Genomic DNA, 25,594 nt, shown 5'->3' on the forward strand with positions numbered 1-25,594 from the left:
TTGAATTTAGCTTTTCCAGGAAATGAGCTACATTGGTGTTGAGGTAGATTCTCAGATAAGTTGATTAGAAATCCCAAAGTTTGACTCACTATTTTTGTTTCATACACAACAGACTGTCTGGTAGTTTTCTTTCAACGAGTCATTGGGAAGTTGTGGCCTCAGCAATGACGTCAAACCCTTCTCATCTACGGGAGCTGGACTTAAGCTGGAACAAAAGCCTGACAGATGCGGTAGTAAAGTTACTGTCTTCTGCAATGATGCATCCAAACGGCAGACTGGAGACGCTCAGGTCAGGAGGCCTCTGTTGGTCTTTTCTAATTTTCTTTACATTTTCTGGTTTTCTCTTCAATTTCAGATTTAGAAATGTGTTTTTATTTGCCCCATTTATTCCTTTTCCAGACTGAGTGGCTGCAGTTTATCAGAGACCAGCTGTGACTCTCTGGCCTCGGCGCTGAGGTCCAATCCCTCCCATCTGAGGGTTCTGGAGCTGAGTAGGAACCAGCTGCAGGATTCAGGGGTGAAGCTGCTCTGTGGTTTTCTCCAGGATCCTCTCTGTAAGCTGGATACCCTCAGGTCAGCTTTCTTTTATCTTCGACATAACAACTAAACCAGGGGTGGGGAACCTCCGGCCTCCGGGCCGTATACGGCCCCCGAGACCATTTCAACCGGCCCGCAACACAATAAGATTTTTATATTTTATATGTGCACTTATACAGTGGGACCGTTCGCTAAACTCCGCGAGCTGCGAGTAGCAGCGGTAGCGTATTTTTACCCTTCGTATCCTGAAATTTCTTTCATAACAAGAGGAAATATTTTCCCGTTTTCTGAGATAAAACGGACGGTTATGTTATGTCCGAGTCAAGGTTAGGGTCAGTGAACACAGCATGTGATGTACGTAGTGGGCTGGACTGATTGACACGGACGAAAAATGTATAGCGAAACACGATAAACTCGACGAGTTGAAAGGACAGATGAGTTTGGATAAAATTAACGCTCTTCGTCGGCGTTTGGAGGCTCAACAAGCAGCTTTCACACGACCATGTGCCGACAGAGAGAATATTACGCGTGCAAGTTTTGTGGTGAGTGAATTAATAGCCACGAAGCTGAAACCTCACGCCGAAGGAGAGTTCGTGAACGCGCCTCGTAGGCGCCGCTGAGCCGCTCGCGCCGTAACAAAGTAAAATTGTTTCAAAGCGTGAATTTTTTTTCGTGAATAACTATTGAACTAAGACATATATTATGATTCCAGTGGGTAACGGTATGTTTTTATGGTCAAGGAATCTAAATATGTAGTCAAAGTATATGTGGGACTAATATTTATGGTGGAAATCACAATATGCCAGGAATTGTTGCGCTTGGCGGAGGTCTGCGCTCTCCGAGTGCTTTCTAGTTATTATTATTGTCTTTATCGTTCTTTCTTTTCATTTATTTTCTTGATTATCTTGTTGTATTGCAGTTTTTGTGAGTAGAGGCCTCGAACAGGCCCTTATGGGTCTCTTGCCTCAACTCTGCACCTCTTTTTTTTAAAATTGTTTTGAATGATCATGAAAACATATTTTACTTGTTTGTCATTTTATTCTATTTTTTTGGATGATTTTATATGTATGTGTGCTAAATAAATAATTCAAACTCAAATACAGCAATCATGAGACTTAGTAACACAGTGGTTATAGAGTTTTTTTTTGTCTTTTTTTTGCATCCCTAGGTATGTGTTCATAATAGTATGGCCCTCGGAGGACTTTATAAAAATTGAAATGGCCCTCGATATGAAAAAGGTTCCCCACCCCTGAACTAAACAATGAAAGGCTTCAAGATAAACTCCATTGACTTTTGGAGAAGAGAAGTGTAGTATGAATATAAATGAGCCATTGAAAATCAATTTTATAGATACTTTTTAACTATGTTGTTGCTGTAATATCCCAGTTTATCAGTGGGGGCCAGAGCTCTCCTGACTCCAAGGGCCCTGATTAAATAATGAAATAAAATAATGATTTTGAGGAAGTGTAACATGACTTTTCCTCCAATAAGAGATCATTTCTTGCCATGATTCCTTATCCAGACTGAGTGGCTGCAGTTTATCAGAGATCAGCTGTGACTCTCTGGCCTCGGCGCTGAGGTCCAATCCCTCCCATCTGAGGGTTCTGGACCTGAGTGGGAACCAGCTGCAGGATCCAGGAGTGAAGCTGCTCTGTGGTTTTCTCCAGGATCCTCTCTGTAAGATGGAGACTCTCAGGTCAGTCAGAGATGATCCAGTACTTTCCCAGGTGTAACTAGTTAGACAATAACTGTTTCCATGTTTGATCTTTGTTATAAACGTAGTGTTACAGTTCTCAGAAAAAAGACCACACAGGACAGATTTGCAGTATTAAATTGGTTGTGGAAATCTGTCCCATGTGAGGATGGTCATCAATGACTAGAAAGGAAGTATCAGTTGTAGATTTGTCTTGTTTTATTTTAGGCTGGCCACAAAACCGCCCAAACATTCAGACCAATCAAAAATGGTTCTTCCTGTCTTTTAAAGATCAGAAGGAAAACGAGAAACCCCAAAAAGAAAGCTGCTGCAGTGTGCCATGCCCCTTCTCTACTGAGAAAAGCCATCCCAAAAAAGAGAAAAGCTCAAGTGTGAAGTGAGCACCCTGTTAAACCTTGGTACCGAAAGCCTGCAGTCATTCTCATCTTAGGTGGCTTCATTCCAGCCAGAAGCCCAAACCTGCCTCCCTCTTAAAGGGGCAGCAGGTCAGTCCAACCACAGAAACCTTCATGAAGATCTGAAGCTTTCAGCATCCACAATTGTTGCACCTCACTTCCATTGGAGTCCAAATCAGAAGTCAACAAGTTGATTCTACACCGATTCTACACAATGCAACCATTTTAAAAAGGTTTCCATCCATAAGTTTTCACACATTTTTAGATAAATCTGTTTGTTCATCGCCTCCTTCTTTTGTAATGGTCATAAAAGAAAATGACCTTATTTGAGTTTTTCTCCTCACAAATATGACTTTCTATGAACGATGCAATAAATGCAGCTTGCAATCTAAGACAATATGGAAGTATGTGTATATAATAGTAGTGGAAGTAGCTCATAAAATAATACATTTGCTCTTCTCATCGAATCTCTCTATGTTATTAAAGAAAAACCTGCTCTTAGTCAACAACATCTAAGACATCAGCCAAAAATCCTAATTTTATATAATCTAATATGAAACAGTAGAGAAGACTCTTTCTGCAGAGACACTGGTGGCAGGAATGCAGAAGTATCACCTGCTCAACTTGGAAGGTGGAGCAGAAACCACCAGCTGAGAAGGTCCTCAGTGAGAGGAAGTGGTGGAGAACCATGAAACTTGCTAAGCTCCACCTCAGCTCCAGAGACGGGCTGAGCTGGAGCTGTGGCACCAGGTATCGCCCAGAAGAGCCTCCAACAAACAAGCTCTTCTCTTGGGAGGAGAGGGCTTTGAATCTCAGCTCAGTGTGCTTGTCTCTAGTAGGTGGCAGCTGCACCTTTTCCTGAGGTCCTTGTTGATGCCCTGAGGGGAATTGATGCTCCTGCAATGTTTTCTGGCAGCATTGAGCTTGCAGTGGGGCAATCAAACACACTGTGGGGGGGCTCTCTTTCCTTCTCTCATCTGGAGAACAAGTGACACCAGCTGCCAATCATTGTTGGAGAAATGTGCAGTCAGGGGAACTATGCGTCCAGACTATAGCCACCCTTCCAGCATCCAGCAGTGTCTAAAACCTTTGATTTGGTTTCACCAGAGAGTGTAGGGATTGCAGGGTCGCTGCAGCATCGCCCACAAGCTGTCAGGAGTGGGTCGCTTTGTCCCAACTCCTGACAAGAGTTGAGTGCTATTGAGAAATGTGGTCTCACAAACTTGGAAGGTATTTTGACCTACACACACTTTACATACGGTGTAGATCTTGTCCAACCGCCCTGAAAGAACCCAAAATAGGAACATACGGCAGATAAGCCGGTGCAGGACCAGAGGTTTGTTGCTTGTAAGCTGTGTTTTGCTCTGGTACATGTTGATTTTTATTTGTCTTCTCTCAAAATAATTGTTATTTTAGACTAATTGACTGCAGTTTATCCAAGACCAGCTGTGATTCTGTGGCCTCAGCTCTGAAGTCCAACCACTCCCATCTGAGGGTTCTGGACCTGAGCTCCAACACGTTGCAGGATTCAGGAGTGAAGCGGCTCTGTTCTGGACTGGAGAGTCCAAACTGTAAACTGGAGAGGCTCAGGTCAGTCTTCATTTTTCTACCTATATACCAGCTGCTAAGATGGTGAAGTGAGGCTGTTCTCAACACTGCTGTGATGCACCACATTAAAAAAATTCCTTTTAATATTGTGAATTCAGGTCTGACCCAACTAAGAACTCACGTAGGTTTAGTACTGACGCAGATAACATGCAGACCTGCACCGTATAACCTCATCCTGCATTTTTCAGATTAGCCTACTGCAGTTTATCAGAGATCAGCTGTGGCTCTCTGGCCTCGGCGCTGAGGTCCAATCCCTCCCATCTCAGAGAACTGGACCTGGGTCAGAACCAGCTGCAGGATTCAGGAGTGAAGCTGCTCTGTGGTTTTCTCCACTTTCCAAACTGCCGACTGGAAACTCTGAGGTAAACACCATTCTCAAAAATGTCCATTATTCCATCCGAGGGTCCTCACACTTTCTGAGTGTGTGTGTTGTGCCCAGTTCCTTCAGGAGGGAGGGCCACACGGGGACCACTTATTCATGATAAACTGATTTAAGGACAATGAAAAAGCCGACAGATGGTCACCAAAATTAGACAAAACTAGGTGAGGGTGCCTGGTAGACACCAGCCAACGAGGAGGGAGATGGTGAGGGAGACAGGAAGTCATCTAAGACAGGTTGTGCCTTTAAAGATGAGCCACAGGTGAGATGGATCTCCATGATGAGATGGGAGGGAAAGAGGTGGGAGAACCTGGGAAGAGTGAGGGCCAGAACAATATATACTCCTTTGGAACAGTGCAAACCTGAGAGGTTGGAATTGTGGTAATTACATATTACTATCATTTTTTAACCTGTAACTAAATTAAATATTTACAGATCATGCCTTTGATTAACCTTTCAGATTAATACTGGTTTCACTTATAACCTCATAAAAGTTTCCCTTCTTTATTTAGATTATGGGACTGCAGTTTATCAGAGATCAGCTGTGACTCTCTGGCCTCGGCGCTGAGGTCCAATCCCTCCCATCTCAGAGAACTGGACCTGGGTGGGAACCAGCTGCAGGATCCAGGAGTGAAGCTGCTCTGTGGTTTTCTCCACTTTCCAAACTGCCGACTGGAAACTCTGAGGTAAACACCGTTCTCAAAAATGTCCATTATTCCATCCGAGGGTCCTCACACTTTCTGAGTGTGTGTGTTGTGCCCAGTTCCTTCAGGGGGGAGGGCCACACGGGGACCACTTATTCATGATAAATTGATTTAAGGACAATGAAAAAGCCGACAGATGGTAACCAAAATTAGACAAAACTAGGTGAGGGTGCCTGGTAGACACCAGCCAACGAGGAGGGAGATGGTGAGGGGGACAGGAAGTCATCTAAGACAGGTTGTGCCTTTAAAGATGAGCCACAGGTGAGATGGATCTCCATGATGAGATGGGAGGGAAAGAGGTGGGAGAACCTGGGAAGAGTGAGGGCCAGAACAATATATATTCTCCTCTGGAACAGTGCAAACCTGAGAGGTTGGAATTGTGGTAATTACATATTACTATCATTTTTTAACCTGGAACTAAATTAAATATTTACAGATCATGCCTTTGATTAACCTTTCAGATGAATACTGGTTTCACTTATAACCTTATAAAAGTTTCCCTTCTTTATTTAGATTAAGGGACTGCAGTTTATCAGAGATCAGCTGTGGCTCTCTGGCCTCGGCGCTGAGGTCCAATCCCTCCCATCTCAGAGAACTGGACCTGAGTGGGAACCAGCTGCAGGATTCAGGAGTGAAGCTGCTGTCTGATCTCGTAGAGAATCCAGAATATGGGCTGGAGACATTGAGTCATGGCTGGTAGAAGCCAGTCAACTCCCGCTCATCTGCTGCATCACTCACTGACCACTGGTGAAGAGCATCTGTGGAAACATCTGCCGTCTACTCCCTCCATAGATGAAGAATTCAGTTTTTAAAAAGCGCTGGTGGACTTTCAGGAGATCAGTCGATGGTCAACAAAGCAGAAGCAGCTTCCCCTTGAAGTTAAATTAGTTCCTGGTATCACACAATGCATCTTTATAAAGTTCTAAATGGCTCCTCGGCCACTCTTAGAAGCATGAAAACCTTCTCTTAATTGTCTCTTCAAATGTCTGTATTATACGTTACTATTTTACATCATGCCTTCAGAATCTTTAGGGTTTAGTATTTACTGTCTCTGTGACATGGAGCATTGGAATATTTCAGCTGCAGCCAGCAAAAACCCATCAGAATGATGGCTATCGGTGGGAACCGCAGCTCATTTGACTTTAGTCAGTCTGTTCAATGTTATAGGATTTATTGCAATCTGATAAAAACTATGAATAAATGTGGGAAATAGGAAATAAAAAGAAGCAAAATGACCAAATAAATCTCCCATGAATACTGTAATTTTAAAGATGTCAAGAATGGAATATCAGCTTAAATGGAATCAAACATAAAGGGAAAAGGCCTCCTTTAAGTTTACTGCAAAAATAAACACAAAATCAAGAGCGACACGCGCCAAAAACGTCTCATTCTCTCTTCTGTCTCCACTCATTCTTTTATATTCTCTTAAGATAATGGGGACGGGGTCGTGTGATAACAAAACAAGCTAATTGGGGACTATATTTTTGTTGCAAGAACTTTGGCTCTTCAGAAGTTTCTATGTTGGCTTCCACTGATTGTGCATCCACTAGAAACTCAGTGTTTTTGAGGAACTACCAGGAGTGGCTGGAGTGGAGGCCAATGACGCTATAGCTACATATAGCTACATATAGATCACCGTTATCCTCAACCCAAAATGTAGTGGGCCGCTCAATATGCCAGGAATTGGGAGCCCCGTCTGTGGTGGGCCGCTCAGAGCGGGAGCCCCGTCTGTAGTGGGCCGCTCACAGCGGGAGCCCCGTCTGTAGTGGGCCGCTCACAGCGGGAGCCCCGTCTGTCGTGGGCCGCTCAGAGCGGGAGCCCCGTCTGTCGTGGGCCGCTCACAACGGGAGCCCCGTCTGTGGTGGGCCGCTCACAGCGGGAGCCCCGTCTGTAGTGGGCCGCTCAGAGCGGGAGCCCCGTCTGTAGTGGGCCGCTCACAGCGGGAGCCCCGTCTGTAGTGGGCCGCTCAGAGCGGGAGCCCCGTCTGTAGTGGGCCGCTCACAGCGGGAGCCCCGTCTGTAGTGGGCCACTCACAGCGGGAGCCCCGTCTGTAGTGGGCCACTCACAGCAGGGGCCCCGTCTGTCGTCACTGATACCAGCTTTCCCAGCGGCACTTTTTTCTCCACCAAAAACTCCTTCACCGCGTTATATATGTCAACTCCCCTCGTTTTATATGTCAACTCCCCTCGTTATATGTGTCAACTCCCCTCGTTATATATGTCAACTCCCCTCGTTATATGTGTCAACTCCCCTCGTTATATATGTCAACTCCCCTCGTTATATATGTCAACTCCCCTCGTTATATGTGTCAACTCCCCTCGTTATATATGTCAACTCCCCTCGTTATATGTGTCAACTCCCCTCGTTATATATGTCAACTCCCCTCGTTATATATGTCAACTCCCCTCGTTATATGTGTCAACTCCCCTCGTAGTTGTCTTTAGGGGCAGTAGTGTGAGAAGTTCTTCTCTTGTGGAGAAAGAAACTTTCGTGGTGAAAATGATGTGTCTTCTTTCTTTTTTCTGCCATCTTTTTATGGGTCAGTCGTCTCCTTGTTTTGGCTGCGCCCGCTAGGCTGTTTGGTCGTAGCGATCTGCGTAGACGCTACGTTTTGGTCATGCGCATCATACTGACCTTTGAACTATACTAGGTCATAGTTCATTTATATTAAACATTTTTTTAAATATATTGTTATTTCCAGTTTGTAAGTGTGATTTAAACAAGAATCGCAAACAAAATAAATTAGATGCAGCTCATTGGTCAGTGGTGCTATTTGAGCTATTTTTAGAACAGGCCGGTGGGCGACTCATGTGGTTCTGACGGGCGACCCGGTGCCCGCGGGCAACGTGTTGGTGACCCCTGGTCTAGTGAACCAAACTGAACCAACTGAAAACCTAACAAATATTTTCCAATATGATCAGATAAATAAAGCAATAGTTTCTTATGGCTCTGTCAGTCATTTTTAATTTTCAAGAGGCACAAAAGACAAATTTGCTTTCTATAAAAATCCCCGTAACATGAACATTAAATGAATGAAGCGGTATTATTCAAGGCACCATCAGTAGATTTTCTCATTTAGCAAAAGTGGGCTAAATTTACTTCAAAGAAAAAAATTATAACAGCAATTTTCTATCATTCACTCAACTGAAATATTTTTGAAACATAATTGGATTGAAATACAATAACATAAAGTGCAAAAATCTATGAACCAAAAACAACACTTTCTTCAAGGAAAAGGCACATGTGCAGTGAAAAATATTTAACTTTCCATTTAGCACGGACAAAAAAAACCCAAATCCTGTTTAGCAATGAAGCTGTGGGGAGAGTTTGAGGAGCGTTTCTGAGGAACACGCTGCCATATTGGGTCCAAGCTGCTGGGGTTTTTGTTGTTTCCAGGTGAATCGGTGGGCAGCGGCGTTACCGCCTGTCTCTGCCCCCCCCCCTCCCCGTGGTCGTGGTCACGCCGGGCATCTTTACTGGTCCTGTTTTAAACAGGTTCTGTTGGGAACAGGTGTTCTCCAGAACTGTATTCCAGGCTGCTGTGCTGAAGGGCTGTTTTCAGTAGCAATAGAGCCAGAGTGGGCCTGCTCCATATGAACCCCCCCAGGCCGTGCTTTCCTCCTGCTGAGCCATAATCAGCTCTGGATGGACTGGTTCACGCTTGGACTGAGTCAAGATTTGATAGCTTGACTGATTCTTACAGTTTTTGATCAAACCCCCATCTGCTGATTCCAGGAGATCTTTAAAGGATCTCAGAGCTTCAGATTTATGAAGCCTGCTCAGCCCCCGACAGCGCTGATGAAACCATTTCATTCCTTCAAAAAAGCAGAACATGAAGCTCCAGAAAAGGTTTTTGGATCAAGTTTCCAACAGAACGAGGACAAGTGGGTAAAAGCGCCACTTTAAAGCCTCCAGGCCTCAGAAAACATCCACCTTTAGGATGCCTGACTTTAGAGGATCGTCGGTTCGCTCCGAGCACAAGAACAAACGTTTTTAACCTCAGTCCAAGAACATCTGACCTGAAATGATCAAAAAGCTTCAGCGTAAAAAGATGGTGGAGAGAAAGCTGCTGGGAGGTTCTCAGAAGAGAAGTGGCATTAAAGCCAGCTGGAAGAGTCCAGCCTGCTTCCTGCTCCTCCAAACAGGCGTCTCCACACCAACACTGAGGAACACGGGCTTCTGTTCTTCCTTCTTCTCTTCTGACTATTGTGTGTTTGATGAATGCAGCATCCACTCACTGCCCCCCCCCCCCCCCCCCCCTCATTTACACTGCTCCTGGTTTCACAATGCTCCTCAGACAGATGCAACCAGAGACACTGATGCCGTCAGACAATAAAACTGAGTGTTGTTGTGTCCGGTTATTAACATGTTCCATGCTTTTCCTTCTGCAACAGTTCATCACACCTGCTCAGGGAAACCTCGGTGTAAAGGAGGTGAAGCCGTGCCTCAGTGACTCTACTTTGCTGTTTTAGAAACTAACAGTTATTAGATGAATATACAGTGTGCACGTACGCGCACACGTGTGTATAAACACTTAATACACGCGTGTGCCTGTATGTAGACTTTTTAGCACTTTGGGTTCATAGACTTTTTAGTATTTTGCAGATTCGTGTCTGTATATAAACCAGATCCTCCTGTAATAAAGAACTAAAGGCTGACTGTTGTCACGTGACCTGTCTCCCTCTGTGTCCAATGATGGAACCTGCCTGGAACATCTGGTCCAGAGAAAAAGCAAAACAGCTCACAGAACTGGTCCAGTTTAGACCCAAAAATGACAATAAATAATGAAAATGTGTGACGCAGTAGAACAATGGACAAACTTTCTATTGGTCATTGACAGTTTCAGTCGTCATCAGAATTAATCAAAAATATTTAAACCAACAAACTACACACAGAACCGCAAAGTTTAGAGCTTAAAGGGAGCGACAGGTGAAGGTTTAAAGCTCAACGCAGCTGAAGAAGTTCCAAAATAGAGAAATATCATGTGGTGCTTTACCGCCACCCGGGGGACACGCGTGGAGCTGCAGACAATAGTTAAACGCGCTCCGACACATTCTGACCTCTGCTGCTCCTCCTGGACTCCAGGGCTGCAGAAATATGCTGCTTTTACAAGTCTTTCAAATCTGTCAAGCATCATAAATCTTATTTATTTAACTAAGTTAGTCAGTTTTCATTTAAATGCAAAAACATATTTATGGCATTAAAATAGCAAAACAACTTTTAATCTTGAACCCTCCCAGAATGCTTTTATAGTAGTGGAATGTAAATCAACAGCCATAAAGTTGTTCATTAACAGAGGAAAAAGGAAAGGTAAAAGTATTCCGTTCAGACTGAGCAGGAAGACTGAAGACCGACAAGGTGAGTGTAAACGAAGAGCATTATTGAAAAGAATTGACAGTTGTGTTTGGAGATAAAAATCAAGATTTGAATCAACTAGACTTCATATTTAGTTTTAGCACAAAGCATCATTATGCATTATAAATGAATAGTTCTTAATTAACTTTCTTATAGTCTGGCTTTAGTTATAGTTGAATAGTCTTTCTAAGTGAAGTTTAGTTTATGTTTCTGCTCTTTGCTACTGATCCTAAAAGAACTTTAAACCCTCCCAGAATGCTTTAATGGTAGTAATATATACGCCATAAAGCTGTTGATTAGGTTTTAAAAGTGAAAGTGAAAGTATTCTGTTCAGATAAGTATTATGCTGTTAACGTTGTTAGAGAGTCTTAACAGGTATTAACAACATTTTAAAACTTTTTTGTGACAGGTGAAAAGCTCTTAGAGTTATTAGAGTTGTTCAACAGTCCAGGTTACAGCTGGATATTTTGGTATTACCTGTCAAACAACATCTAATCGTGGGCAAGTTAGCATCTCTCAGCCGGACCAATTTAAGACAATAAACTAAATAACTAAATCCACACAGGATCACAGGACACCAACAGGATTTTGGTTCATGTTGCACGTTTTCTCACGGTGGTTTATTGTTCTATGTTGTGGAACCACTGTGAAAGAAATGCAGGAGTGGGTGTCATTTCTTTCATCTATTTTAAATAGAGCAGTGATCTTTGAGGACTTGGATCATAGAAATAATTGAAGAGGGGAACAAAGGAGGGAAGTTAAAAAGTCCTGACTAGCATGTTTATGTAGCACCAGATAATTTATTGGCTGAGCTGAAGACAGTCCTTTCACCATGTTGGCCTGTGGAAAACCAGTGTTGTCGGCCCGATGGACCAGCGTCCCCGTCGTTGCAGGACCACCGTTGGCCACCAGTTGGGTTTTGGGATCAAAGTGGGGGCGTTTCCTGTATCCGGTTCTCCTCACGGATCCATGACTACAACATGTTGCTGCAAGTGCAGAGACGTTTGCTCTGGAAAGAACTTTAGAGCACATTCAGTGCTGCAGGATGAGGGGCTGGAAAAGGTGCCAGTTCTTTTCTCACTGCAGGGAACAGTTAAAAAAAGCAGCTTAAACTCTGAAAACATGAAAATTATACAGAGACATAATTGATTTATTGATTCAGTTGTTATCCAGAATGGATTAGAAATGTTCCTGTTTGATAAAAATGCAGTGAATTGGGATTATTGAACTACAACCTCTACAGATTATTTACCTTCATCACAGTCTCATCACTATTTCTGATGTTTCCTCAGGATGGACGAGGACAGAGCAGAGTCCACAGTGTCCAGCTGTGTGTCCCTGAAGAGTGACCAGTCCAAACGTGGAGGAATAAACTTCAGAAGTTCAGAGGAAATGTAAGAAAACTAAAGCGTGATGATGTGTTTGTGTGGCACCCTTTAAACTTTGGTATTGGACCTCAAGGCTCACCTTTAAAGTAAGGTTTTCTGAACCACATAACTCTGCCTTAGAACATTTCACAACCATACAAAACATCATTTTGTAGGTATTAGCCTCCACTATCGTGAAAAATTAAATTCATCAGGTCCTTAAAATGAAACGGTGCACCAACATGTCAGGCGTTCGCTCCCATTAACTCCCATGTTAATTTTAGTGTGGTAAATCTTTTAAAACTGAAAATTGCTTGTGTTTTTAACTGGTCATTTCTCCTACATGGGTTAACATCATCTCACAAAAATTCCTAGGCATATATTTTAAAGTTTCCCAACAATATCCACCATTGCAGAGTGCTCCAGCTCTCCATTTAGATACGGATGGGTAAGACATGGCAGGTCTGTGCAGCTTGTTCTGCCACACTGTTCCACCACATGTCATGAAAATTCATTAAAAAGTCTATTTATAAGGCTCCTGGTTCTAATAAACCCATAGACAACAATATCAGTCATTTCTAAATGGTTGAAATAAGCTTTTGAATACGCGTGACCTCTGTGCTATTTAATGATCAGTTTCAGAGACCAGACGACTGTATTTGGAGCATAAATGGAGAACTTTTGTTCTATTCTATGAGTTTATATTCCTGATTTGGCACTTTTATTTTTAACATAAATTCACAATGAGGAAAAGCCACTAAACACTTAGATCAAATACACTTTTCTCCAACTAAACGAGCTTGTTAGAACGTAAATAACTTTATATTTTTTGCTCAGTGTTCATTCAATCTTCAACTGTCAGAGCAAACTGAAAGTAGAAGTGAACGCAGCCTTTCTGAGGCGTTGCTAACGCCCAGTAGACATGTATAACCACTATTCCCATTTTTGACAGCTATCAGAAACGCTCTGCTTCCATTGGAGATTCCTCCTGTCCCGAGGGTGAAAACAAACGGAGAACTGAACTGCAGACCGCCGACCTGAACACCAGCGTCTCACGTGAGCTCGTACATTTGTATTTATAAGATACTTTTGGGTCGGAATAAAGGAACAACTTGTGTATTTACAATGTGCAGGAGAAGATCCAGAGAGCACGTGTTTGGTTCCAGTGGAACCCCTGGACCCTCTTCAGACCTTCCTAAATGCTTAGACCAGGGGTGGGGAACCCTTTTCATATCGAGGGCCATTTCAATTTTTATAAAGTCCTCCGAGGGCCATACTATTATGAACACATACCTAGGGATGCAAAAAAAAAAAAAGACAAAAAAAAGAGTCTATAACCACTGTGTTACTAAGTCTCATGATTGCTGCATTTGAGTTTGAATTATTTATTTAGCACACATGCATATAAAATCACCAAAAAAAATAGAATAAAATGACAAGTAAAATATGTTTTCATGATCATACAAAACAATAAAAAGAGGTGCGGAGTTGAGGCAAGAGACCCGTAAGGACCTGTTCGAGGCCTCTACTCACAAAAACTGCAATACAACAAGATAATCAAGAAAATAAATGAAAAAGAAAGAAAGATAAAGACAATAATAACAACAACTAGAAAGCACTCGGAGAGCGCAGACCTCCGCCGAGCGCAACAATTCCTGGCATATTGTGATTTCCACCATAAATATTAGTCCCACATATACTTTGACTACATATTTAGATTCCTTGACCATAAAAACATACCGTTAGCCACTGGAATCATAACAATGTATGTCTTAGTTCAATAGTTATTCACGAAAAAAAATTCACGCTTTGAAACAATTTTACTTTGTACGGCGCGAGCGCCTCAGCGGCGGCTACGAGGCGCGTTCACGAACTCTCCTTCGGCGTGAGGTTTCAGCTTCGTGGCTATTAATTCACTCACCACAAAACTTGCACGCATAATATTCTCTCTGTCGGTACATGGTCGTGTGAAAGCTGCTTGTTGAGCCTCCAAACTCCGGCGAAGAGCGTTAATTTTATCCAAACTCATCTGTCCTTTCAACTCGTCGAGTTTAGCGTGTTTCGCTAAGCATTTTTCGTCCGTGTCAATCAGTCCAGCCCACTACGTACATCACATGCTGTGTTCACTGACCCTGACCTTGACTCGGACATAACATAACCGTCTGTTTTATCTCAGAAAACGGGAAAATATTTCCTCGTTAAGAAAGAAATTTCAGGATACGAAAGGCAAAAATACGCTACCGCTGCTACTCGCAGCTCGCGGAGTTTAGCGAACGGTCCCACTGTATAAGTGCACATATAAAATATAAAAATCGTATTGCGTTGCGGGCCGGTAGAAATGGTCTCGTAGGCCGTATACGGCCCGGAGGCCGGAGGTTCCCCACCCCTGTTCTACACCATCTCAGACGGACCTGCAGGTGCAGACTGTGATTACAGCTACTACAGTGCAACCGTGAGTAACACATCAGCACTCACCTGTCTCGGGGAATCCAATGTTACTGTTGGTATTTTGAGAATATCAGGCTGTTTTTGGCTGTGTGATGGACTAATTTATGGATTCAGGACCACCCGATGGCAAACAACTATGACAAGGAACCTTTGCTGGTGCTGAACAACAGCCTTGATGGTCTCGTCACCTTTAAGTGCATAGAACACCTCTTCTTTGAAGCCACATGTGGCAAGGTATTATACACTTGCAATATCTGGAAAATGTTCCAAAGGAATGCATTTTGGAACTGTCTGAGATGTGTAACGTTCTCATTATTGTCGGATCAGGTCCCCTGATGAAGCATTAAAAATCTCACTTTGTCTGTTTCCACAGTGGGAATTTTACAGTGCTAACGTTACAGGTGAGGCCCAAGTCCTAACATAGTCATCTTTACCTGCTGTTTGTCAGTAATATATGAAAATTATCTTTTTACAGTTCCCTGTGAGGACCTTCGCAGGCAACTTTACAATAATATTAGAATTGTTGGTGATTGTGTAATATTAAAATTACCAGTGATTGTGTATCATGTGTTGATAGGGAGTTCAAAGGACCAGACTGTCCTGGCTGTGGTCCTGGTGGTCCTGGTTGTGGTCCTGGTGATACGGTCCAAATGCAAGAAAAAATATGGTACGAATGGTGGCAAAAACAGTAAGTAGTGGCATATTGTTCTGGCCCGTTCTGTTTTAAAATAACCTTGATGCCATTTGAAACAGAGGCGTGCCGTGGAAAGATCTTCGAGAGGTTTTGGGGGCCAGGCCAAGAACCTGGACCGGGCCAAGAACCTGGACTTATGCTGGAACCACCAGCAGCAGCTGTCTAAAAACCCCCCAAAGGTGCTGGAGTGGATACATGCCAAATGGAGATTCTGCTGTTTTCTGCTGCCTTCAACTATTTCCAGCCATCACTGCATCTGCTTTAATGCTGTTAAACCTTTTTAAGCACTTTTTTTAACTTGAGAACTTTTATTATTGCATTTAAGCTCAGCTGATGTAAATTCTGCTTTTAGACTCTATAAGATTGTATGAGAACAAAAATGACAATCTTATTTTCATTGTAATGCAAAAATCTATTTTTGCACTCAGATTTCAACTATTTATAAAAGAATCATTTTTAATTTGAGGGAAGTTGAAAATAAAAAACAAAGTTTTACACTTATCGACAGTGCCACTGATCACTTTTCCTCTGAGACTTTTGTGTGACATGTCGTCGAAATCTTCAGAAGTGTACTCAGACAGGCGCACGAACCAAGTTCAGAAGCCAACAATGCTTTTCAACCTTGTACAAGGGGGGGCTCCGCTCCGACACAGACACGTCTGCTGATCGCGCTGTCCTGGAGAGAGTTCTTCTCCCCCACCCAAGTTGGTTCTTTTATTAAACTCAGCACAAGACACAATAAAAGACGTTTCCATGGTTACATAGTTTACATCAGCTCAGTCACGTTGCACATATTTTGGCTATATCTAAGCAGCCCTCAGCCTGCGCACAGGTGCACAGCTTTGAGAGCCGTAACCCAAACAGATATCACACATTGTTATTCTGTTCTCTTCACAAACAAGCTCACATAAAGTTTCCCAGTTTACCCCAGTTGACCCTTCTCACATTTATCCATGAAACTACTCTACTTTAATTAAAATAGCTATAGCATAAAAGGAAATTCGCGATATTTTACAACAGACACTTTCGCAACATTGAATCACAATGATCCGCTTCACCATTTTTATCGCTCCTGTACCTGAGAGGATGCAAACGGCTTCTTTAAATGACCCCCAGGACGTTGAGGCAACATGAAGGCATTTTGTAATCCGATCTCACTGTGATTCTTCCTTTACGCTCCTTTGTCACGTGGTGCTTTCCGGTTTATGCCAACCTGGGACAATTCCTTAGACGTCACTAAAGTGGGCGTGGTTAGGTAACTATAAATTAGCCCTGGATCCGCGAACTTTTCATTCCCACGTCTGATCCCGCTACCGCAGGTTGTATGAAGAACCGAAGTGAATTTATGGCTCTCTACATCAGGATTTTACTGTTCAGTGAGTATTCTTATTAATTTCATAGAAAGAGTAATCAGCAGTAATGACTCTGCACCGGTCCGTAGTGGTGAAGAGAGAGTTGAGCCACCAGACGAAGCTCTAAATTTACGGGTCATCTTCGTTCCGACCCTCACCTGTGGTCATGAGCTTTGGGTAATGACCGAAAGAACAAGATCACGGGTACAAGCGGCTGAAATGAGCTTCCTCCGTAGGGTGGCTGGGCCCCTCCCTTAGAGACAGGGTGAGAAGCTCTGCCATCCGGGAGGAGCTTGGAGTAGAGCCGCTGCTCCTCCGCGTTGAGAGGAGCCAGATGAGGTGGCTTGGGCACCGAGTTAGGGTGGCCCCTGGACGCCTCCCTGGTGAGGTGTTAGGGCATGTTCCTCCGGTAGGAGACCCCCGGGAAGACCCAGGACACGTTGGAGAGACTATGTCTCTCGACTGGCCTGGGAACGCCTGGGGATCCCTCCGGATGAGCTGGAGGAGGTAGCTGGGGAGAGGGAAGTCTGGGCTTCTCTGCTTAGGCTAGTGCTTCTCAAATAGTGGGGCGCGCCCTGGGGGGGCGCGGTGCGATGCCGGGGGGGCGCGTGTGACCCGGAGAACATGTTTTTTTTTTTTTTTTTGCCGTACTAGAATAAAGTGTAATGCACATCTCGCGCGCACACACCACAGAGCAAGAGATAGGAAGTGCAGTGAACAAACCACCAAAATACTTAACAGTGATGAAAAGAAAAGCGGAGAGAGACGGAGATAATGAGACATACGAAAGTCTCCCGAAAGCTAAGACGAGGAAATATGACGAAGCCTTTATAGCGCTTGGCTTCACTGCGACTACGGTGGGAGACGAGGAAAGACCGGTGTGTTTACTGTGTCTAAAAATGTTGGCAGGACAGCATGAAGCCAAATAAATGAAGGCGTCACTTAAAGACATTACACCCCAGGCACGCTGATCAGCCGCTTGAGTTATTTCGGCAAAAACGTGCCGAATATTGGCAACAATCATCCCGCTTTGGTCTATATTTCTTTCTTTTTTTGTTTTCTTTAATATTAATAAGGATACAATGTTATGCAGAGGTGTACTTATAACAATTTCATAGACAAATGATACTAATTATAGTCACGGCGGGGGGGGCGCAAAATGTTTTCTTCTTCCTAGGGGGGGCGTAACAGAAAATAATTGAGAAGCACTGGCTTAGGCTGCTGCCCCCGCGACCCGACCCCGGAAAAGTGGTAGAGGATGGATGGATGGATGGATGGAGGGATTCATAGAAAGACTTCTGACGTTTAATATGGATGACAGTTTAGCCATCGTCCTCTCGTTTCCCACCACCTCCACTGAGTCTCGGGGGCAAAAGGTCCCGTGTTATAGGACGGATCATTTTCAACCGCGCCAAATCGACTCGCACTTTCAAAGTATACTTGTTTTAAACTATAAACTTGACACACAATCAAGTCGACATTCGAGTGGAAATAACGGAATCGCGCGAGTTAAAAGTACCACGGCGTCGTAAAGAACATTTGCAAACACGTTAGAAGTTTTTCGATGAAATTAATAAGAACACTCACAACAGTAGAATCCGGATGCCATGAATTAACTTTGATTCTTTACACATGAGATGAGAGTATGAGTCAAGCACCCTTAACTATGTGACTATGTCACACCCAACCTGTCTAAACGTCACCCCCCCCCCCCCCCCCCACCACCTACAGGACACCTGACAGAACTGGGCGGGAGAAGGTGCTTTTTTCCAGGGGAGTGGAGCAGCACAATAAACATAAATGACTGCTTTTACCGCCGGACTCACACAATAACTTTAGAATTCTCTAATAGCATTTCAACCATTCTGCACACACTGAATATTATATATTCTGATATGTATATTGTATACACTCTCTGTACTATGTACAGGTATACAAAAGGCTGATTATCCATTTATCTTGGATTATGACTGACAGACAGACAGAAATTGCTTCTTGTTTATGGGCTTTTCCCTGCAGCAGCCGTCACTGTGGCACCCAGCTGTGCGCTGCAAATGACGTTCAGCCAGAAGGGCGGCCTGTTCTTCTACACCATCTCAGACGGACCTGCAGGTGCAGACTGTGATTACAGCTACTACAGTGTAACCGTGAGTAACACATCAGCACTCACCTGTCTCGGGAATCCAATGTTGCTGTTGGTATTTTAAGAATATCAGGCTGTTTTTGGCTGTGTGATGGACTAATTTATGGATTCAGAACCACCCGATTGCAAACAATGAAGAGGAAGCTTCACTTGTGAGGAACAACAGCCTTGATGGTCTCGTCACCTTTAAGTGCATAGAACACCTCTTCTTTAAAGCCACATGTGACAAGGTATTATACACTTGTAATATCTGGAAAATGTTCCAAAGGAATGCATTTTGCAACTGTCTGAGATGTGTAACGTTCTCATTATTGTCGGATCAGGTCCCCTGATGAAGCATTAAAAATCTCACTTTGTCTGTTTCCACAGGGGGAATTTTACAGTGCTAACGTTACAGGTGAGGCCCAAGTCCTAACATAGTCATCTTTACCTGCAGTTTGTCAGTAATATATGAAAATTACCTTTTACAGTTGCCTGTGAGGACCTTCGCAGCAACGAAGATGCAGCAAAAAGAATAAACCCCGTGACTAAAGGCAACATGCATAATAGTTCAGGTATGCCCCCATCTGTCACAAACGGTGGGTGTATTTAAATCCACATTGTATTTACAATAATATTAGAATTGTTGGTGATTGTGTAATATTAAAATTACCAGTGATTGTGTATCATGTGTTGATAGGGAGTTCAAAGGACCAGACTGTCCTGGCTGTGGTCCTGGTTGTCCTGGTTGTCCTGGCTGTGGTCCTGGTGATATGGTGCAAATACAAGAAAAAATATGGTACGAACGGTGGCAAAAACAGTAAGTAGTGGCATATTGTCCTGGTCCGTTCTGTTTTAAAATGACCTTTATGCCATTTGAAACAGAGGCGATCTTCGAGAGGTTTTGGGGGCCAGGCCAAGAACCTGGACCGGGCCAAGAACCTGGCCCTGCTGAAACACCTATGCTGTAACCACCAAAAGCAGCTGTCTAAAAAACCCCCAAAGGTGCTAGAGTGGATACATGCCAAATGGAGATTCTGCTGTTTTCTGCTGCCTTCAACTATTTCCAGCCATCACTGTATCTGCTTTAATGCTGTTAAACCTATTTAAGCACTTTTTTTAACTTGGGGACTTTTATTATTGCATTTAAGCTCAGCTTATATAACTCTATAACCCATCCAAACCCATTCAATCACAATACTGTAATTGGTTATATTTAATATTTATGTTGTAATTTTATTTCTGTATTCTATATTTATGCAAAGAGAGGAGAACTATTGACAAGCTGTGGAGCATCATGGACAATGTCCGCCACCCTCTGCACACTCATCCACAGCCAGAGAAGCCTGATCAGCCAGAGGCTGCGCCTCCCCAAGTTAAGCACAAACAGGCTGGGGAACTGATTCACCCCCCCGAGCCATCAGACTGTTCAACTCCTCCCTGGGGGGGAGGAGGGCCGACAGAAGGACTGGAACAACACTGCAATAACATAATACTGTGACATCCATTCATTCAGTTCATTCATCCATCTATTCATTTATTTAAATTTTTATTGTTTTATATTTTATATTCTATTTTTAATTTATTCTATTTTATTTCTTATTTTATTTATTTATATTTATTTATATCATATAGGTTTAATGGTGTGTAATGGTGGTGGGTAATTTTGTACAGTGCTGTTTGTTTTTTTTGGAGATGCCAATTTCCCTGATGGACACCTCCCAAAGGAATCAATAAAGTACTCAATCAATCAGTTCATGTTCTAATCTTTTTTGTATTTTACTTATTTATTCTATTTCTATACTTTGTAAATACACCTGCTGCTATTTGTGTCCATACAGTTATATTCATCCATGTGTAGGCTGCTATTCCAATATTCATCCCCATAGGGAAATAGAAAAGTAAATCTTGAAAGTAACCCTATTTATGTGCAACATGTGTGTGTTTGAATCAACTTTTCTACGAGTTCTTCTCTAAAGTAAAGTGCCCTGGAAACCACCTTTTGTTGTGTTCTTGTTTGGGAGGAGGATTTTCTCACCCGACAGACATAAGCCAATGAAACTGGTGTGGCCTGATTTCCTGTCACACGACCAGATTTTACACCTGTCAGTGATTCATTGTTTGTCTGCTTGAGTCATCATGGTTCGATTAAGTTCAAACGGAATGCCTAAAGTTAATTCAGAAAAAAGGTGGGGGTGGGGTGGGGGGCACGTCCATCTGAAGATGTCTGATGCAACATTACAAATACCTGGCGACATTAACAGGCCAGAAGTCAGACTTCCATTTAAGGTAATTGAACCAACAGGGGTTCGAGTATGGGCAATTGTTGTGTTTGTCTTTTGCAATATGGAAATTACCTCGGTCTGTGAGGGTAAACCCCCCCCTGCATTTAAGATGGGGGGAAAAAAACAGACCAACCTCTTTCTGCTTGTTGTGAATGGTTTCAGACTGAAGACGGTTTTACTCTGTTATGGTTCTCATCCAAACATGTATTTTGGCTTTTTGAAGGGACTTGAGAGACGAAGGGGAAAGTAAGAGGATGCAATGATAAGAGACGGAGCGGTAGCGAGCATAAACGAAATAGCGCCACCATGTGGTTATGGACTACATTGACAGTTATATCAAGCAAACGACGGCAATCACGCTGTCCTCACATCGATATAAAAATCCCCAAATAGAACACTGTATGTTGTATAATGGGATGTTACATAAACCATATGTGGCGGGGCCCAGAATATCTCCTCTCTAAATCGACAACGCCATCCTAGGAATTCCACCTGGAGAATTATTATCAAGGCCGCACAAGTGTTTTCTAATGAGGATAAGAGACTGGTCCAATGTGCAAAATTAATACTTTTATTTCCGGATATCCACTAACAATTGCTAAAATACTCACACACACCCATTCACACACACTCAACGTGCAGATATTAAATTCATATTCAAGATTTATCAATTATCTTTAAAACACCTGCACCCACAGGGTAGGATCGGCACCACTTACAAAATAACAGAAACGTACACAATAGAACCAAAATAAACATACAAAAATAACCCACACAGCACACAAATAACACAATCAAATCCAAATAGCATGCAAAAATAACCCACACAAACATTGGGCCAGATTCACGAAGCGTTCTTACGAACAAATTTGTTCTTAAGTCCCACTTACGAACAGTTTACGAAGATTGTGGCCTTCACCAATTTCTTCTTATCCTGGATTTATTCGTAGGTAAGAACAAATCCTACGAACACTCAGGAGTACTCTTGCGCACATTTCCGTGCCGACATGTTGGCATGGTTGTTTTCTTCTCTTGTGCAGTTCAATAAAATTCAATATTACAATGATAATTCTGTCATATTTATTTATTTGTTTATTTCCTATTTTTGGTGATTTACGGAGAATTTTAAAATTACGTAAATGTGCCAATGACTTAACATTAATCAACCAAATTGGAAACCATGCCAAAACTGTCTTTTTATTTGATTTTATCTTGATTTATTTTATTAGGGGATCGGGGATATGCCCTGGCTCCCTGGTTGTTGACACCACTGACCAACCCTCAGACTCCACAGGAGTTTTATTCTATCAGATGCATGCGCGCAGTCGCTCCACCATTGAACGCACCATCGGCATGTTAAAGGGGCGCTGGATGTGTTTGGACACAGAGCCACAACCCCGCGAGGATGTGCGTCCTGACGCCATGATGGGGCCACACTGCAGGCACGCGGTTCACGTTCGAGCGCGATTAATTGCCCGTTTGTGAATAAAATGCATTATTGTCACAATCCGAGCACAGCTTTTACACGTTTATTTTTTTTACATTCTCGTTGATTTCTTTAAGCGTGTTGGCTATAGTCATCAGGGTTGAGGCAATTTTATCAAGCGTGTTAGCCGTCCTTTCTTGATTGTTCAACACGGCGTCAGAAATCAGGCGTGGAGAGACAAGCTTTGGGCATTTCGCTTTGGGCATTTGGCTGCTTTTTGCTCTGTCTACAGCAGGGGTGGGGAACCCTTTTCATATCGAGGGCCATTTCAATTTTTATAAAGTCCTCCGAGGGCCATACTATTATGAACACATACCTAGGGATGCAAAAAAAAAAAGACAAAAAAAAAGAGTCTATAACCACTGTGTTACTAAGTCTCATGATTGCTGCATTTGAGTTTGAATTATTTATTTAGCACACATGCATATAAAATCACCAAAAAATAGAATAAAATGACAAGTAAAATATGTTTTCATGATCATACAAAACAATAAAAAGAGGTGCAGAGTTGAGGCAAGAGACCGGTAAGGGCCTGTTCGAGGCCTCTACTCACAAAAACTGCAATACAACAAGATAATCAAGAAAATAAATGAAAAAGAAAGAAAGATAAAGACAATAATAACAACAACTAGAAAGCACTCGGAGAGCGCAGACCTCCGCCAAGCGCAACAATTCCTGGCATATTGTGATTTCCACCATAAATATTAGTCCCACATATACTTTGACTACATATTTAGATTCCTTGACCATAAAAACATACCGTTAGCCACTGGAATCATAACAATATACAGTGATCCCTCGTTTATCGCGGGAGTTACGTTCCAAAAGTAACACGCGAAAAGTGAAATCCGCGAAGTAGCAACTTTATTTTTTAAATTATTTTGCAATGCAATACTGAACAGTAGAATGAAACCAAACATCTAAACCTGTTTTAAAGACCAAACTTTGTTTAAAACAATAATTTTAATATAGTAATACAAGGTTGGAAACATTGTCACTCGCGTATTTCCCAGTCCCAGCTGTGCCTCTGCGTCCTGACTCCGCTCCGCTGGAGCGTCTGTTTCTACTGAAGGCGCAGGAGTCTTTCTCCGAGAGAAACATTGTTTTGGGTAGTTGTTGGCGCTCCTTCTTTTTCTGAGCAAGAAGATTTTTATAAACGGATATGCCACCTTCGATTATATTTGAGAACTGCAATGAACGACTCGCAAAAAAAATCCGCGAAGCAGCGAAGCCGCGAAAGATGAACCGCGATATAGCGAGGGATCACTGTATGTCTTAGTTCAATAGTTATTCACGAAAAAAAATTCACGCTTTGAAACAATTTTACTTTGTACGGCGCGAGCGCCTCAGCGGCGGCTACGAGGCACGTTCACGAACTCTCCTTCGGCGTGAGGTTTCAGCTTCGTGGCTATTAATTCACTCACCACAAAACTTGCACGCGTAATATTCTCTCTGTCGGTACATGGTCGTGTGAAAGCTGCTTGTTGAGCCTCCAAACTCCGGCGAAGAGCGTTAATTTTATCCAAACTCATCTGTCCTTTCAACTCATAGAGTTTAGCGTGTTTCGCTAGGCATTATTCGTCCATGTCAATCAGTCCAGCCCACTACGTACATCACATGCTGTGTTCACTGACCCTGACCTTGACTCGGACATAACCGTCTGTTTTATCTCAGAAAACGGGAAAATATTTCCTCTTGTTACGAAAGAAATTACAGAATACGAAAGGCAAAAATACGCTACCGCTGCTACTCGCAGCTCGCGGAGTTTAGCGAACGGTCCCACTGTATAAGTGCACATATAAAATATAAAAATCTTATTGCGTTGCGGGCCGGTAGAAATGGTCTCGTAGGCCGTATACGGCCCAGAGGCCGGAGGTTCCCCACCCCTGGCTTAGACAGTATTTAGCAACATTTAGTCATTTAGTTCTGGAAAGTGTTAAAGAGCTGAAGGCAGGTGACCTTTACAGGACAATGGGTCTGCTGAGTATGATGTGTTTGGAGAAGGTTTGATGTGTTTTTCTAAATATCATCCAGCTTTTACCAGCTGTTTAGTCCAAGCAAACTCTTGGAAGACATGGAAATGGTTGTTATAGACTAAATTACATTGAAACCCAATGAAATAAAAGAATAGGTGTACATAAGAAGACATAACATTTCAAACTGACAGTAAGATGGGTCATTACCCGACTGTTGCTTCTATCATTCAAACATGACAGAATATTTTCCAGTTGAGGACATCTGTGTTACTGCTGTAGATGACAATTGTAAAAGGATTTAAAAGATGGTTTGTTTTAGAGGGTGGTGAACTGCAGGAGGTGATAGAAGGTCATAAGATCAGTCTGAAGAGAAGATGTGAACATGTGACTGAAGGAACTCATGAAGCAGGAAGTGGAACCCTGCTGAACAAGATCTACACTGAGCTCTACATCACTGAGGGACAAAGTGAGGAGGTGGACACACAACATGAGGTGAGACAGCTTGAGAGAACCTCCAAGAAGAACATCCAGGACACTCCAATCAAGTGCCAGGACATCTTCAAAGTCTTATCTGAGCAACAGAGACACATCAGAGTGGTTCTGACCAACGGTGTCGCCGGCGTTGGAAAAACCTTCTCAGTGCAGAAGTTCAGTCTGGACTGGGCAGAAGGTTTGGAGAACCAAGACATCAGTCTGGTGCTTCCGCTCTCATGGAGGGAGCTGAACTTGATCAGAGATGAGCAGCACAGTCTTCTCTCACTGCTTCATGTTTTCCATCCAACATTACAGAAGATCTGACTGTCTGGAAACTTCTGTTCATCTTTGATGGCCTGGATGAAAGCAGATTTCCACTGGGTTTCAACAACCATCAGCTCATCTCTGATGTCACACAAGTATCGTCAGTTGAGGTGCTCCTGGTGAACCTCATCCAGGGGAACCTGCTTCCCTCAGCTCTCATCTGGATCACCTCCAGACCTGCAGCAGCCTATCAGATTCCTCCCTCGTGTGTTGACAGGATCACAGAAGTACAAGGCTTCACTGACTCCCAGAAGGAGGAGTACTTCAGGAGGAGGTTCAGTGATGAAGATCTGTCCAAGAGAATAATCTCACACATCAAGGCCTCCAGGAGCCTCCACATCATGTGCCTGATCCCAGTTTTCTGCTGGATCACT

At 43.0% G+C, this 25,594-nt stretch overlaps 2 protein-coding genes and 2 long non-coding RNA genes across 45 annotated transcripts in view; 3 read left to right on the top strand and 1 right to left on the bottom strand.

Moving 5' to 3' along the window:
* LOC130519197 (NACHT, LRR and PYD domains-containing protein 12-like) overlaps positions 1–25,594 on the top strand; it is an 86,991-nt gene that overhangs the window by 30,612 nt on the left and 30,785 nt on the right. For 7 of the 36 annotated variants that reach the window (XM_057022430.1, XM_057022491.1, XM_057022473.1 and 4 more), the window contains one exon: positions 11,985–12,086. The exons of 25 other annotated variants lie outside the window; for them this stretch is intronic. In XM_057022430.1, the coding sequence (XP_056878410.1) occupies positions 11,985–12,086 (102 nt within the window). Of the gene's footprint in view, positions 1–4,442; positions 4,617–5,145; positions 5,320–11,543; positions 11,755–11,984; positions 12,087–25,594 lie in introns of those variants that run through there. 4 more of the 36 variants (XM_057022520.1, XM_057022635.1, XM_057022625.1 and 1 more) reach the window with 3 other exon arrangements.
* LOC130519447 (uncharacterized) lies at positions 1,694–20,673 on the top strand. 7 transcript variants are annotated; one of them, XM_057022894.1, is made up of 8 exons: positions 16,225–16,577; positions 18,573–18,700; positions 18,810–18,926; positions 19,066–19,093; positions 19,167–19,274; positions 19,376–19,474; positions 19,561–19,680; positions 19,941–20,673. In XM_057022894.1, the coding sequence occupies exons 1-7, from the start codon at positions 16,526–16,528 to the stop codon at positions 19,644–19,646; spliced, it is 618 nt and encodes a 205-aa protein (XP_056878874.1). In that variant the 5' UTR covers positions 16,225–16,525; the 3' UTR covers positions 19,647–19,680; positions 19,941–20,673. The 7 variants fall into 7 exon arrangements, with proteins under 7 accessions (XP_056878894.1, XP_056878908.1, XP_056878903.1 ...); XM_057022914.1 differs by lacking the exons at positions 16,225–16,577; positions 18,573–18,700; positions 18,810–18,926 and adding exons at positions 1,694–1,775; positions 14,435–14,511; positions 14,622–14,741 and having other exon boundaries at positions 19,561–20,673; XM_057022928.1 differs by lacking the exons at positions 16,225–16,577; positions 18,573–18,700; positions 18,810–18,926 and adding exons at positions 1,696–1,775; positions 14,435–14,511; positions 14,622–14,741 and having other exon boundaries at positions 19,167–19,250; positions 19,561–20,673.
* On the top strand, positions 15,036–15,702 carry LOC130519479 (uncharacterized). Its single transcript, XR_008948336.1, has 2 exons — positions 15,036–15,174; positions 15,261–15,702. It is a non-coding gene; the product is annotated as an uncharacterized LOC130519479 (long non-coding RNA).
* Positions 15,812–18,193, bottom strand: LOC130519481 (uncharacterized). The gene is made up of 2 exons (XR_008948338.1): positions 17,763–18,193; positions 15,812–17,090 (listed from the first exon to the last, which is right to left on the bottom strand). It is a non-coding gene; the product is annotated as an uncharacterized LOC130519481 (long non-coding RNA).

This window comes from Takifugu flavidus, chromosome 2 (genome assembly GCF_003711565.1).
Source record: "Takifugu flavidus isolate HTHZ2018 chromosome 2, ASM371156v2, whole genome shotgun sequence".
Taxonomy (NCBI): Eukaryota; Metazoa; Chordata; class Actinopteri; order Tetraodontiformes; family Tetraodontidae; genus Takifugu; species Takifugu flavidus.

What these genes read in the sequence shown, in the direction of transcription:
- LOC130519447 (XM_057022887.1), top strand. Translation starts at nt 16,526, where the DNA reads ATGAAGAACCGAAGTGAATTTATGGCTCTCTACATCAGGATTTTACTG. An exon ending in CATCAGGATTTTACTGTTCA is followed by an intron (nt 16,578 to 18,572) that starts GTGAGTATTCTT and finishes TTTTCCCTGCAG; the next exon opens with CAGCCGTCACTGTGGCACCC. An exon ending in GCCCCCATCTGTCACAAACG is followed by an intron (nt 19,275 to 19,375) that starts GTGGGTGTATTT and finishes ATGTGTTGATAG; the next exon opens with GGAGTTCAAAGGACCAGACT.